Source organism: Centruroides vittatus, unplaced genomic scaffold, assembly GCF_030686945.1.
Source record: "Centruroides vittatus isolate TY-2023 unplaced genomic scaffold, ASM3068694v2 contig_3157, whole genome shotgun sequence".
Lineage (NCBI taxonomy): Eukaryota > Metazoa > Arthropoda > Arachnida > Scorpiones > Buthidae > Centruroides > Centruroides vittatus.
This window is the reverse complement of record NW_027122033.1, coordinates 12,882-30,023: the sequence shown is the minus strand read 5'-3', so window position 1 is coordinate 30,023 and position 17,142 is coordinate 12,882. Positions and strand designations below refer to the sequence as shown.

Below are 17,142 nucleotides of genomic sequence, written 5' to 3'. Positions count from 1 at the left end.
ATAAATGCTATTAGTCAACCGCTGCAATCAGTGGAGTGCAAACTATTGAAAGGATCTATCCTTCTGAAACCATTAGAAAATTTTATCAATAATTTCAAAAAAAATTGAAAAAGAGGCAACTGACTTATCAGGGCTATCATTTAATGTAGAAGATGGACAAATGCACAGACACCAAAAGAGAAAAATGTTTTTTGATGATGAAAACAAAGAAGTTGGACATGAATTTACAATAAGAGAGAATTTCATAGCAATTCATTTTATGTCATATGTGATAACACCAAGGCAGAACTATCTTGAAGAACTCAGATGTATGAAGTTATTGTAGAGCCTTTTAGAATATTTTTTATTGGAATTTATCAATAGAAAAGAAAAAGAATGCAATAAAAAATTGAAGGATATTTACAAAAATGACATTGATGTTTGTACTTTTGAAGATGAATTTGACCATTTTTTAAATATTTCTAAAAGAAAACGAGGACACCATAAAAACCATTCCAGGCATCTAATGAGCTACCAGAGAAATGTTTTGCACATTTCCCAATGTTGAAATATTATTGAAAATTTTTTAAACAATTCCCTTATCTAATGCATCAGGAGAAAGATTGTTTTCTGTTTTAAAGCATGTAAAAAATTATTTAAGGAGTACTGTGGGAGAAGAAAGATTAAATAATATGGCCATTCTGTATATAGAGCAGGAAATTTTAAATCATATTGATACTGCCAAAATAATTGATGAATTTACAAGAAATAAAACAAGATGGAAATTCATGTAAAAAATATATATGTTTTAATAAATTTATTTAATGTGTTATGGTATAAAATTTTTGATTACTTTTTTTTGGTTAATTACTTAATGAGAGTTTTCTTGAAACTTTTTTTTTTTCTGACTTGAATTTGAGGCCCCCAAAATTTTTACTGCTTGGGGCCCCCACTCGACTTGATCTGCCGCTGAGTATGGTAGAGGCATACATGTGATATTGTAAATGGTCATTCAAAGAAAAGTTATCTAGTCATCAGATGAACACTTCTCCTTAAATATTAGGATGATCTGAATTCATTCCTCATTCATTAGATGTTGTTTTATCATATCTGGAAAAGGAGAATTTAGTTAGGTTAATTTTTTCATAACTTCTCACAGATTAAAGTTAGATGGAAAACAACTGCATTATTGCATTTTGTAAGCATACTGATTAGAGGGGGAAATTTTATTCCCTGTTGTCGGAATGGTCTAAGGCCCTCACGTATGTGGGTGGTGGTTTTGGAGACAGGAAATGACAAGTGTTACAAAAGAAAACTGTTTATTTTTTTCAACATATGCTTACATAATCAGGTTTGCATGTCAAAGTTCTATGGCATGTCAGTGGAGAAAGTCCTGTATCCTTTCTTTAGTTTTTCTGAAGAACAACCCCAGAGCAGCAGCGAGTCAGAAATTGAGGTGGTGGTGATGACAGGAAGGATAACACAACTGGTCTCACTCAGAGACAATATAGAAAGACAAGGTAGGAATTCGGAGGCAGAAGTTCAGAAGAAGAAACTCAGAGGAACTCTGTGAAGGAAGTCCCTGTGTTCTTGATGACAGAGGTTTTATATGTTTTTCATGTTCAATTCTTTTCTAATTGGTCAGACTTTCCCTTCCTCACACCCCAACTGGTCTCTTACCTGCCTCGAAATAGAATTTGAGACCAGTTCGGGTCTTGAGAAAGATCTGCCTGGGATGGTTTATCCAACACCATCCTCTCAACTCTGATCGCAATTTATCAATGACCAAGACACCCAAGTTCATATTTTACCTTCGTTTCCTTTTTCCTTATTGCATCTTAAGTATTAAACAATTCCCTTTATGAGTGCCAATGTCAAAGTCCAGTGTTGCCGTATATTACTTGTTTTCTTGATGGTTTACATCAAGAAAACAAGTAATATTTTATTATTACTTGTTTTCTTTTTTAATACTAAAATAAAATAATACTTTTATTTTAATAAAAGTATTATTTTGTTAAAATAAACAAGTTTAATTTAATAAAAATATACATTTCCTTTTTAATTTCAGACTAGTTCCAAGGCCTCACAATTTCTCTCAAAAGTAATTACATGTATCACATGACCACTATTCACATTTAAAAATTTTTTATATGAATTCAAAATGGCAGCTGCAATTGACACACACAAAGACATGACAAGATTGCTCCTAGGCATAATATATTTTTATCATGTCAAAATTTTTTGTCTAACTCAGTTCAATTTTATAAGAATGTTAAATGATTTTTGACTCACTCTGTATATTATTAGTTTATATATATGTGGTGTAGCTATAAAAAAAATGGGACTGCACTTCTGTACACTGAATAGTCATACATGTGCTGGAAAGAGGAATAAAAGATCGTGAAGAAGTATGAATGAGCACAGCAAGTCTCAACTGTGTAGTGCTGTTAGTTTGCTGTGAGGAACTCTTTGAAGTCAATGTGTTTTTCTTGCATGTCAGAAAAATGACAAGCTTGAAAGTGGAGCAGCATATCAATCTTAAATTTATAGTAAATTGAAGAAAAAGGACACTGAATCTTTTCACCTGCTACATGAAGCTTATAGGGACACATGCATGTCTCACACATGTTTAAATGGCACAGAATACGTTCTGCAGTTTGAGAGTGTTCTTTGATAATAAGGGTGTAATTTTGGAGTACTTGAATTGAGTTCCAGAAGGCACAACAGTGAACCACCAATAATACAAACATGTTCTGGAAATTGTATGAAAAGGAGTCAGAAGAAATGGTTTCATCCTCCATCAGGATAACATACCAACACATTTAGTGCTGTCACTGAAGCAGTTTTTGGCCAGGAAATTATCACACTGCTTGAACACCAGTCTTATTCATAGGATCTACTTCCATGTGATTTTTACCTCTTCTCTAATGTCACATCTGCACTGAAAAGAACTTGTTTAGACTCAGTTTCTGTGGTTAAGAAAAAAAAATGATGGAGCTTCTGTGCACCCTGACAAAAAGTGACCTGTAGCACTGTTATGATCAGTGGTAGATCCAAATTCATAGGTGTATGGATGCAGAAAGATCATATATTAAAGGAAAACACAACTAAAATGTAAGTTTAAAAATAATAATTAAGTTACAGCATCAGTCCCATTATTTTATAGCCACATCTTGCATTGAATTCTCAACATATATATATCAATCAGTAAATCTGTCTTACCATTAAAGTAATATAAACTGAAACTTCAGATGATTGTCTTGGAATTCCAAGATCATAAGCCATTACTTTTAAGAAATACATTTTAGTACAAATAGTTATACAGTTATTATTTACAGGAGGCTCATCATCTTCAAAATCTAATGATGAATTTGGAGTAATAATACCTTCTACTGGATCAATTGTAAACTGTTCAAAAGCATCATGAATAATTTGGTATCTGATTATACTGTTAGTTGAATTAGGTTCATCAGCATCTGTTGCCTATAATGTTAATAAAAAAAGTTCATTTTCTTTTCTTATAGAAAACATTAATAATAAATATAAATTTTATTAATAAAATATTATTCACCTGTACTTGGAGTATATCTGTAAATTTTTCTGAATTTTCCATTAAATATCCACTATAATTCTCATAACAAAATTTAGGTGCATTATCATTAACATCAAGGATAACAATGTGCAACTGAGTTGTATTTGCATTTCCTGTGCCATTTTCATCTCTTGCTTCTATGGTAAGATAATAATCTTGAATTTTTTCATAATCAAATCCATGATCATCCTTTGAAACTCTTAGATCTCCTGTTTTACTATCTATCTGAAAACTAAAGAAGACTAAGTTACAAACACTACACATATGCCACCTTATAAAATGCAGCCGTGTTTATTCGGTACGAACGTTTTCGGTCGTGTTAAACGACCTTCTTCAGGAAAATATCCAAAAAAGAAAAAGAAAAAATCGAACAAATCGAAAATTTGCAAAAGGTGGCATATGTGTAGTTTTAATACGATATGCAGTCTACGACGAGTTAGACTAAGTTACATAAATTAAAAATCTATAGGCCTACTTATTAAAATCAAATTAAAGTTTAGTATAAAATTTAACATGTAAATTATAATAATTTGCAATAAATTTCATTACAATACTAATTTATAAAATGATAAAAAAATTCATATACTGTAATTGCACATAATTACTATATTTATATTAATCGTATGTTTATTCATATAATTAATATATATTTATTACCTATCAGATATGTAGTTTGTTATCAATCTATATCGAATGTCTTTGGTTCCATAATAACCAGAATCAATATCAGTAGCCTAAAAGTAAATGTTTTGGTTTTTAGAAAAATGAAAATAAAATTAATTAAAACTCAAAACTAATTAAACTCAAAATTAATTAAATTTTTAAAAAATTATATTTATTTTGATTTAGTTGATAACATTTCAATAACAATTTTTTTTACAATTTCAGATTGTTCCTGAATGACCTTTCACTGTGTGTTAGATTTTAAAGTCAATTTTGACTTTTACCTGGCTCTAAATCATACTACTGTATACAGAAAATATATAAATAATTGCAGGTATTTTTTATAATAATAATGAAATTTATTTAAGCTAACATTATAAAAATATTATATGTAATTTAAATGCATTAATTGCATAAATAATGAATTTATGAATTTACAAAATTTGAGAAAATCTTTAAAACAGTACATAAAAATGAGTCTTCTCACTTTGTCTTTTCACACGTATACAATTTTTACATTTGGAAATTCAAAAATTTTTGTCCTAGCAATTTTTTATCAAATAAATTTATGAACTTCCATAAAGTTAATCCTTCATTTTAAAATAATTTTAAATATTTTTATATGATCTATATTTGTTGTAATATTACAAGATACTGATTCTATTTCATTTTCTGACTTTTACTGTTTAACATAAATTTTTATTTATTTATTTTAATGTTGATTTTTGCAAAACATTTTGACAATAATTCTAAGTTATGTATTTGGAAAAAAATTATAAGTTGTAAACTTGTTGATAAACAAATTTTTCAACTTTAAACTAAGTTAATAAAAACAGATGTAGAAATTTAAAAATTTATAAAAAAGTTTAAATTAACAAAAAAGTTGTATAAAACATTAATAATATTTAATGGAATTTAAATAATATAATTCTTTGAAATATTTTATTTACAATAATTGAGGCTGCAAAGTCTCCTTTACTAGCATTTTCATAAACATAAGCAACATTGTCAGATGAAAATTGAGGAAAGTTATCATTTACATCTTCAAGATTTACTGTTACATTCACTACTGAATAAAAACGCTCTTCTGTTTCAGTCTCTTTTGCTATAATCTGAAATAATAAATAAATAAATACTATATTAATTATTATTTAAAACAGAATTTAATTATAATATACAATAGAAAGTTTATTTTAATATAAGATTTACTAAGCTCATCCAGAAAGTAAGTACCATTTGGGTATTAAAAAAAATTTGCAATTTGTTTTCATTTGTATTTTATTACAGAAAAATCTGCAAACCTTAAACTACTTTTTGACATATTCACGATGCAAATTAAGGCATGTGTCATATCTTGGCACTAATTGCAACATACTCGCTTCGTAGAATTCACTCGCCTGTGACCTGAACCAGTTCTAGACATTTACCTTGATCTCATCGTCACTTGCAAAAAAATTTCTTGAGATGAGAAAACAAATGGAAATCAAATGGAGCTAGGTCCGGACTATAAGGAGGGTGACAGAATTGTTCCCAGTGAAATGAATCAAGCAGCATCGTCGTTATGCGTGTGGTATGCGGTTGCACATTGTCATTCACGAACACCCAGGAAGTTGATTGAATCAACTTCCTGGGTGTTGTTTTCGACTGGAATCATACATTTAAAGCACATATTTCGTATTTAAACAACAAAGTAAAACTTGCTATAGATAACCTGCTAAACTTATATTCTAACTTAAAAACCTCCAACTTATCTATTCATATAAAACTGTATAACTCAATTATTAATCCAATCATATATTATGCATCCCCAATATGGGGTCTCAATTATTTATATAAGTTAGAAAATTTTCACATTTATTTTCTCTGCAAACTTCTTCATTTGGAAAGAACTGTTCCAGGTTATGCAATTCGCCATGAAACCAACTGTATTTGCTCTTATCCATTGTTCTTAAAACGAATCATTAAATTCTACTATCATTTAAAATTCAAATGTGACAGTAATATCACCTTTCTGCACCATGAAATAATCAAAAACCAGTAAAAAATCAACCATGATACAACTCTGACAAACCAAACTAAATAATATACTAAATTCTTTTGGAGTATCAGACCTTCTTATTCAAAGATAATATTCAAGACTAGAAATTTGGATATACTATGTTAATGGAATCAGCTATCTCTCACTCTATAAACATGGATCAAAATAGCTTAAATAACAATACCTATCATCCCCGGTACTTAAAAATTTTACAAATACCTTCTACACAACCTTATATGATAAAACCAATTAACTTCAATGTGAAAAGGCTAATTTCACAATTACGTTTAAATAAATACTCCCTTTATATTAATAATATTTATATTGACCTGTCAAACAATCATTGCCCATGGTGCAAATCTGGTGACTTCTCAATTAAACATGTTTTGATCTCTAATATATCAAAATATATTGAGTATGGGTGTAAATGAAATAAAGGACTGTACAATACTAATTGAAACAAGATGACGACTTTAATAAAATCAAGGATCAGGGCCAACAACAGTATGGTTGATGGGTATACCACGTTTACAATAATAAACAATTATAACCAATACAATAACTGACGAACAATAATACTACAAACAAATAAATTATTGTAAACGAATATACCACGTTAACAATAATAATCTTACTTCGTTCCGTAAACTATATACTGTCCATAGATACACACCACGAGGTCGAGGATGTCCTGTTCTTACGGATGGAAACGGATTAGCTTTCCACGAAGAAAAACCAAAAAAAAGTTCTTCAGCTCGTGCGACGGTCCCTTTTATATTACCCGTCATGCATGAATGCTCCCTTTTTCACGTGACTTGTCTTTGAACAATTAGCCCACTCCGACTGATGTAGACAGGAACGGTGATACAGTATACCAGTGTTTCTCAAACTTTTTGGACTGCGACCCCCTTCTGCACTTAAAAATTTCAAAGGACCCCCAAAGAATGAGTATGTGTCAAAAAACATCCCGGAGGGAGGGGGTTAGGCTCGTATTTAAATATTTATATTCTTTTTATTATTTATATGTGCAATTTATTTAAGTAGAAATTATTTTATATAGTTTTTATTTCTATTATTTCTAAACATGAATCCATAGTAAATTTATAAAATATTTGAAAAAAATTGATCTAGAATCAAAAATTTTTCAGCGACCCCCCTAATATTTTTCACGACCCCCACTTTGAGAATCACTGCAGTATACTATTCTGCAAACAATCATACAAAAAGTAGATCCCGACACGTAACGAACGATGCTTTATATTGTGAGGTTGCAGACGAGGTCCGTAAATCATGAAATTCTTCCATTTAAATTACAACAATAGATTATATAGAAAAGAGAGAGAGAAAAAAAAGAAAAAAACTCTTGATCTAGACATCGCAATGCAAGATGTAACCAATGAGTGTTGGAACACGTGTTAAAAACGATCCATCTATGTCAAACGGAAGAGTAGAACTCTGACACGAAAGTCCATAAATAAATGGAATTATGACATAAAGACTCATAAATAGGTGAAATTCTGACTCGAGTGCTCATAAATAGTCGATCTAAGAAGACAACTTCGGTAGGGGGGGACAGTTTAATAGATAGAAAACCATCGCGCTTGAATCGTAAAAGTTCCTAGATGACAGAAATCGCAATTAACGGGCTAAATTATGAGTTCGAGTCTTATAAATTTATCAACAGTCTCTGAACACAATAATCAAAAAGATGCCAGATGGACACTCCGAGTCGGACCTTTTCCATGACCCGGGTCGTCCCGAGTTTCGCCTAGAAACAAGGGAAAGACTAATCGGAAAACGGGAAAGGGGATGATGGGCCAATTGGAAATCGGAATAGTGAGCGAAGAACTATAAAAATCGGAATCTCCAAGGTCGGAGAGAGTCTTCTCCGCATCCCGCAAAGAGCCGTGATCTGTGTTGTGTTGTGTCGCCGCCAACGACGTACGACGCCTCAGCACCTCTGCGAGCATTGGTCCAGCGATCTCATCTCATCCGCCCCGGGGCTTCGACGGAAGGGAAATCCTCGCCACTCCGAAAGACTGTAGAGAAGTGGACTGTCTATTGTGAATGTAAGCATATATGTTATCCAATAAATGGGTTTTCTTATGTAAAACACCTGTCATCATTTGCCTCCTCCGCCACACCCACATGCAAACGTCCCTTAGGCTCATCCTGACATGGGATTAACTTATCCCCACCAGTCGGCGACCTTACACTGGTGTCAGTGAAGTGGGATATTTAAGCCCGGTCTACACCAGTCCAAACCTTACAATATACACAATATAATATATAACTATACAAACAAAACAATAAAGTAGCACAGCACTATAAACACTTACTTCAGAAATGTCAAAAACTCTCAAATGTATGTGACTCTTTCAACATCTCTCGAATACTCCAAAGTGACTCATCCAAAGATTATAGAAATTCTCTAAATAACCTGAATAAAAACGATCTCTATACCCTGTATAACTACTTCATTAAGATTACAAAAATGTTGTAAATCTACGTCAGTATGTTTAACTATATCAACATTGTATAACTTGACTATGTATTGTATTGTATAATTATATTACTGTGACTATTAAACTAATTTTTTATCTATGTTAATAATGAAACAATATAAAACTACTGTATAAAAACGGATAAGTCAATTTTCTACAACCCCCGGCTACAGGGACAATCCCTTTTTGCTAATAAAGATTGATTGATAATAGTTCTGGAATATAATAATAATATGAAAAATATTTAAAAAATTATTATTATATCTACAGATATACTGATAGTTCTGGAATATAATAATATCTGTAGATATAAATAATAGTTCTGGAAAAAATTCACTTTTATTTTTATAGAAGCCAACAATTTTTATAATCTTGGTTAAAATGTTTTTCAAAATTAATCCAATCTATCTTGAGATCTAAACATATACAAGTAAACAGAATGATGGTGACCTATAACTCTGGAATAACTTAGCAGTTTGTTATCATATATTCTAATGTGTTAATGCTATAATGCAGAATTGTAATGTTGCTCTCAATTACAGATATATATATTGTTTTCTGCTAAGTTTAAAATCAAAAAATATAAGAATCATTACAAATTATTTTATTTTATTTTTGTTTTAATTAATGTAGCTATATGATTACATTTGGTAGTTAATTTAAAACATTTAGCAATACTATATTCTTTAAAGGATATTTTATTTTAAAAATAGAATCTCTACTTAAAAACCTGATGGAAATTTATCAATCAGACTGAAAGCATTTTTGATTAAACTTAGTTGAAAAGTGTGAAAGATGTGTTTAGTGCCTTAATATACTTAAAAAGTTTGTTATTCTATATATATTATAACAGATTTTATTTTAGAATATATTGTTAGCCGAGTATATGAAATAACAAGACCCTGAGAGTCGCTCGGCTTTGATAGAATTAAAAAAAGAGGTTTATTAATTTCAACGAACATAAATAATTTACAAAGAAACGATTACACACACTTACTAATTACTAATACAAATACATTTGGGACTGCGCGTAACAATGTCATCAATTAGTCCCCGCGTGCCGACAAGACAAAGAACTTATTCTAACTTATATCTAGCTTAACTAAGTACAGGGCCCTAGAGAAAGATAAGGTGGAAGAGAATTAAACAGAGATGATAAGACTGAAAATTGGTTCGAAGGGGTGACTGGCGGTAATAAATAAGAAAAAAAACCTCGGATCCGTTCCTTAATAACTTTCTTTGTTTCTGTTCGTCCCGTTTTTCTCTCTCTCCGAAAAATCTTCCTTCCTCTCTCTCCTGTCCTCCTATCTCCTCTAACGTAACCCCTCGACCCCTCGGTGTCACACCCTTTTTGTTTTATTACCGTCCAGGCCACATGTGTCGACTAACTACCGCGTGGTTAAGTAAATAGAAAACGGAAGTAAAATTGTTACTACAGGAAGATAGTATAAGGAAAGTAAAGAAAAGAAAATAAATAAGGTTTAATAAAGCCACATACGTCCCCACCAAAAGACATATTAACAATTAACAGAAACATTAATATGGAGATACACAACCATTAATGGATGATGAACTACAGTTCATCTTCCAAAGTGAAGCCGGCGATAGTCCACTTTCTGCCCCCGTAAGTTATACGGGTGGGAGATATTACCCCTCTGTTCCAGCATGGTCTCATTACCCGAATCCTTGCGGTCTCCTTGATGCTGCTGGTTATGTTGATTATACCTATTGTAGCTCGCCCGTTGCGCAGTGGGTAGGTGAGGGATGTCTTCTTCCTCTTCAATCTCCTCGATCTCTCCGGATTGTGATCCTTCGTGTCCAATTGGGATGTTACGCTTCCGTCTAGGCTCACGGAAGTTTGAGAAGCACGGTTTTAGTCTGTCTATGTGTACAACAAGTTTTTCCTTTTTATTACAATTTTCGATTTCCGCGTTAACAGGCCCCAGGAGGCGAGAGACACGGAAAGGACCTAAATATTTTGGAGAAAACTTGCCTTGCTTCTTCCCTTTCCTTAACATCCAAACTTTCTGCCCTACCTCAAAGCTCCTCACCTTCCTCCCTGTGTTGATGCGGTTACGGTTAAGTTTGTTACGGTTGCGACTTAATTCGTATGCCGATTCACGGATGCATCGTAGCTTATCCATAAGGAAATCACGATACTCCCGAATACCCGGGTAGTCATTTGTCTGTTCAACAGGGAACGCATGAGGGAATTTAGGATCAAATCCGTAAAGAAGAAATGAAGGTGACTCACTAGTAGAGGAGTGTGTAGCATTATTATAAGCGAACACAGCAGTCTGTAAGAAGGTATCCCAATTGTTGTTGCTGCCGCCTGATATTCTGGCCAAAAGGTTACTGATGGATTTGTTCACACGTTCACAAACTGAGTTCGAACAAGGGCGATATGATGTCGTAACATTGTGCTTGACGGTAAGGATGTTGCACATTTCATTAAAGATGGAGGACGTAAAATTCGTGCCCCGGTCAGAGATGATGATCTCGGGACTGCCATATCTGCAGACTATCCTTTCGAAAAACACATTGGCTACAGAGGCCGCAGATTGGTCCCTTAAAGGGACGGCTTCTGTGTATCGAGTAAACATGTCAATTATGGTGAGAATATAACGATTACCCTTATGTGTTTGATTTAAAGGGCCAATTATGTCGATTGACACCTTTTGAAACGGATAATTAGCGACTTCCGTTTCTTGAAAGGGGGCTCTTCCTTGATGTAAGTTATGTTGTTGGCAAACTTTGCAGAACTTCACGAATCTATCGACGAGTTTTTTCATCTTCTTGAAGTAGTAGTAACGGTTGATCAGGTCACACGTTTTTTCTTTGCCGTAGTGTCCGGCTAATGGTGATTCATGGAATGCTTTAATTACGTCATTAATTGCTGTTTCCCCTACACAAACACGCCTCCATTGACGTATTCCAAACCGTCCCGGTCGTACGTGGACTAATACATCACCATCTACTTGATACTCAGGAAGTATGCCACTACTCGGGTAATCATTGTAAGAGGGTGGGAATTTAATTAAATGATTTCTCATTGGACCAAAAATTCTGTCCCCAATCTGGGACCTCTTTACCTTTTTCCACAACTCTTCACTGATGCAATTAATGACATCGCTGTTTGAGGGGGCTTCTTCTCTACTACCATGTGGTCGAGACAATAAATCAGCCACTGGGTTACTCTTCCCTTGAACATGCGTAATGACCAAATCAAAATTAGATAATTCTACGGCCCATCTCATGAGGCGGTTATTGTGATTTTTCATATTTTTCACAAAGGTTAAAGGTTTGTGGTCGGAAAGCACAGTGACCTTCTGACCAAGAATAAGATGTTTAAAGTGGCGGAGGGCTAAGATTATTGAGTAGCATTCCTTCTCGATAGTGGAATATTTTAGTTCGGGCCCACGGAACTTCCTACTAAAGTAGCCAATGGGAATGAGTTTCCCTTCGCTTTCCTGTTCTAAGACCGCACCAGCCCAGGTATCTGAAGCGTCCGAGTGCATGAAAAAAGGTATTTTAAAGTCGGGATGAGATAGCACAGGGGGTTTAGATAATAGTTCTTTAAATTTTTCGAAGCTTGATTGGCACTGGTCGTCCCATAAGAACTTTACATATTTTTTAGTCAGATATGTAAGAGGAAGAGCAATCTCGGCAAAGTTTGGGATAAAGTTGCGGAAGAATCCCACCATTCCGAGGAAACTCCTGACGTCTTTCACATTACGCGGGGGTTGGACTTCTTTAATCGCATCCACGTTGCAGGGATCAGGTCGTATCCCCTTACTATCGATGATGTGTCCCAGATACCGCACTTCTTTCACCATGAATTTCGATTTTTTTGGGTGCAATTTCAAGTTGGCTTTGTCTAATATAGAGATTACCTCCCTTAGGAGTTTCACGTGATCTTCAAAGGATTGGGAGAACAACACAATATCGTCTTGAAAGACGAAACAATTGATATCTATGAATCTCCCCAACAGCCTAGACATGGCGTATTGAAAATACCTCCCGCTATTCTTTCCACCTTGCGGGAGGCGGCACATCTGGAATTTTCCCCAAGGAGTAGAGAAAGCAAAGAAATGACGTGTTGATTCATGTATGGGTATCTGGAAATATCCAGACTTTAGGTCGATTACCGAGAAGAATTTGCTTCCCTGAAACTTCGTTAAGATCTCATCCACACGGGCTAGAGGGAACTCCTGGGACTGGGTTACTTCGTTAATTCTTCGTAGATCGAGAGTAACCCTTAACTCGCCGGACTCCTTCGGGACAATGTGAAGGGGGGAATTCCATTCAGAAGTACTCTCCTCGCAAATCCCCGCCTTCAGATATGAAACTATCATTTTCTTTAGTTCACTCAAATAACATTGCGGTATTCTATATTGTTTTGTATTAATTATTTGGTTACTTTTAATGATAGGTGTATGAAGAAATTCCTTAGTACCGGTCAAATCTTCTATTTTCCGTGCGAAACATCCGGGGTGTTCATTAAAGATACGCTCCACTTCCTTTTTTTCGTAGTCGTTCAAATGGGATAAATTAACCTCCATCGTATTATCGGATTCCTCCCTTCTGAATCCACAACACTGATAAAAGTCATCAATTTCGGTTCTATTCCAAGATGTTACATTCTCACCTGTTTCAATTAATACTTCCGGGAACCTGTTTAACACATCCATACCCAATACTCCTTCGTATTCGACTTCGGATGGCAAGTGCATGCAAGTCATTTGAACATTTTGAGTTCTCCCTCCTCTTTCGATCTTGATATTAGACTCCCATTCGCATTCGATAACCTCCCCACCGATTCCTCGTAGTCGTTTCCAACTCCTGTGAAGTGCACCGTTCGGTCCCCTACTCCATATCTCGCTCTGAGCGATCTTCAGGCTTAGCACGGACCTTTCCGCACCCGTATCGACCAGAAACTTGATACTGGTACCATAAGCATCACCAAGAATGAGGGGAAGGCCCTTTTTAGAGAAGAACACATTAGGGGCCAGGGTTAGCTCGATGCATGGGACGTGATACTGGCTATCATCACGCCCCGTAATTAGTTTAAATCATTTATATTCCGTTGAGGGCACTGGCGGGCCAGGTGGCGAGGATTCCCACAAATGTAACACCTTTTTAGGACAGATCGGTTCGGGCTATCCTTATTTTTATCTAGATTTCCACCCAGTCTTTCGACCAAACCATTAACAGTACTACATAACGACCCCACCATTTTTTCCAACCTTTCAAGTCTATCGTCTTCCTTTGTTTTCACAATATTCATCGCACCATTCGGATCCTCATTAGCGGTTGGGTTCTTTATTTCAATGGTGTGTACAAATTTATTTTCTCTACTAACGTTACACTCGAGTTCGACCCGTTCTTCCCTCTCCGCTTCCTTAATTGCCTGATCTAAGGTCTGGGGTTCTCTCCTTAATACGTATCCCTTTAGCTGGGGCCTTAGGCCCTTTATAAATCTCTCTCTAATAATGTCATCCCTCAAGGCACCAATTTTTTCGTTATTGGAAGCGGCCTTCGACAACAGTGTATTCATGCGGATGACATAGTCACATACCGTCTCATCATGGTTCTGCTTAATACTTAAGAGTTGGTCGAGTGCATTCTTTTCCTTAAGTTCTCGCTTTTCGTAACATTGAATTAATTTTTGCCTAATTCCCTCAAAAGTACAAGGATCTTGGTCAGCCAAGCTGAAGAACGTCGATAATGGCCCCCCTTTTAACCGAGCTTGTAAGACAGCCAATTTCACTTCACTGTTCCACCCAGCCAGGCGAGATATATTATCTATGGTCTTGAAGAATTGGCGGACATTAACCAAATCACTGCCACTATTAGAAAAAATGGGAACCATTCCTAGAAACCCTGTGACTACCGGAGGGATCCCCTCACCCTCGCCTCCTGAGGATGTAGCAAGATTGTTCTGGTTACAATCATCCATAATTAATGATATAAAAATAATACAATTGATTACAAATTGTAGGGCCTTAAATCTACAGGCACGATAATACAATGCTACGTTCTATACAATAAAAACTGTATCCCGTTACCAACAGAATCCTGTCGCGGACGCCATTGTTAGCCGAGTATATGAAATAACAAGACCCTGAGAGTCGCTCGGCTTTGATAGAATTAAAAAAAGAGGTTTATTAATTTCAACGAACATAAATAATTTACAAAGAAACGATTACACACACTTACTAATTACTAATACAAATACATTTGGGACTGCGCGTAACAATGTCATCAATTAGTCCCCGCGTGCCGACAAGACAAAGAACTTATTCTAACTTATATCTAGCTTAACTAAGTACAGGGCCCTAGAGAAAGATAAGGTGGAAGAGAATTAAACAGAGATGATAAGACTGAAAATTGGTTCGAAGGGGTGACTGGCGGTAATAAATAAGAAAAAAAACCTCGGATCCGTTCCTTAATAACTTTCTTTGTTTCTGTTCGTCCCGTTTTTCTCTCTCTCCGAAAAATCTTCCTTCCTCTCTCTCCTGTCCTCCTATCTCCTCTAACGTAACCCCTCGACCCCTCGGTGTCACACCCTTTTTGTTTTATTACCGTCCAGGCCACATGTGTCGACTAACTACCGCGTGGTTAAGTAAATAGAAAACGGAAGTAAAATTGTTACTACAGGAAGATAGTATAAGGAAAGTAAAGAAAAGAAAATAAATAAGGTTTAATAAAGCCACAATATTATAGTCAACAAAATCTACCACAGACTGGATGTTACAATACCTAAGAATACACTGTGGTGGTACAGGTTATTGAACGATGATACAGGTTAACAATTTACATTAAACTACCTCTGATTTAGGTATATGATAACAAAAATCTAAAAATCTGTCATGACTGATGATTATTAATATTTTAAGTCCATAGTCAAAAGTTTTTTATTGTGACTGTTATTGGCTCGATTTGTATGCAGTTACATATGCAAATTAGTAAATTGGATTGTGTCGTTGGGATAGACGTGTGCCGGATCTATCTGAACAGACTACAATGGTTACTGTGTAAATCTAGGTCATGATTCAAGTTAAAAATTACAGGTAAAATACTGGTAGCTATTGTTATAGTCTATTTATAATATATTATATAAAACTAAATTTTGTTATGCTTAAAAGCCATGCTATCAAGTTTGATACATGTAAAATCAGTCCATCCGTTTTTTGGAATTGGATACAACTCATCATGTTACTTGTCTGTGCGTTTGTATCTACAGTTTTAAGGTATGCTCCTTTTTGATTGTGTATTATCTAAGGATTGTTCAACTCATATGTGTATACGTGAAAATTCTCTCACGTTAATCATTTTTTATTATCAGCGTCAACTATCGTTGTTCAACATTTGGAACACCAAATTTATGATTGTAAAATTCCAAAGTATTATAGGTAAATTTTTGTGTTTGTAAACAATTTTATTGTACCTGTACATTCTGAATTTGATTCTCGATATTTATGTAAATTAGTATACTGGATTGCATCGTCGTGATGGATGTATGAGAGATACGTCTGTAAATGTTATAACAGACATTGTGTAACTTTAGGCAATAATTTAGGATATAAATTACAGGCAAAACATTTACTGTCATATACTTTTTATAAATTCGACCCCTTTTTTATATATCATTTACCGTATTTTATGGACTATAAGACGCTATGGACTATAAGACGCACCTTAATTTTTAAACAACTTTTTTAAAAAAACACCTATAAGACACTACGGACTATAAGACGCACCTGAATTTTGGAGGCAATTTTTCGAAGAAAAAATTGCGTCTTATAGTCCGTAAAATACGGTATTCAACATTGAAGTTTGCTAGGTTCGAATGTCATGTTGCCAAGTTTGTTATCTGTCAATCTTTACTCTTCATGCAAACAATGGTATTAAATGTAATCCATTATTTCTGCTGTCTGTGAATCTGTAATCTGTATTTTTAAGGTATGTACCTGTTAATTATGCAATGTTAGTATGTTTAATTCGCATGTATATATGCATGTTTTCTCATGTTTTAATTTGATGTTTAGTTAGCTGAGGAGGGGCGAATGCCCAAAATGCAATTTGTACCTTTGCGTTCTAACTGAATAAAGATGAATAACCCGCCAAGGGTTTGAGACAAGTCACTTCATAGTGTCAGCATAAAGCAAAAATCTATTTATTTACTTTTACATTAATTTACAATTTTTAACCATTTATTACCCTTCCTTAACAATGCTCATCGATCTCTCGACAATCGTGAATCCCAAAGCCAGCGCGTGTACAATCCATTTCAATCTCTTATATTAAGCTTCTATATTCATGGAACACTGGGGATGTTACGTCGTTAACGTTTTCGAACTTTG

General features: G+C 34.4%; 1 protein-coding gene across 1 annotated transcript in view; it reads right to left on the bottom strand.

Moving 5' to 3' along the window:
- The window catches only part of LOC136973377 (cadherin-86C-like), a gene marked incomplete at its 5' end in the record, with an annotated part of 45,611 nt that overhangs the window by 15,799 nt on the left and 12,670 nt on the right, over positions 1-17,142 (bottom strand). The window contains 4 exons of the mRNA XM_067268100.1: positions 3,202-3,462; positions 3,551-3,803; positions 4,229-4,305; positions 5,185-5,346. Coding sequence (XP_067124201.1) covers positions 3,202-3,462; positions 3,551-3,803; positions 4,229-4,305; positions 5,185-5,346 — 753 coding nt within the window. The remainder of the gene's footprint in view (positions 1-3,201; positions 3,463-3,550; positions 3,804-4,228; positions 4,306-5,184; positions 5,347-17,142) is intronic.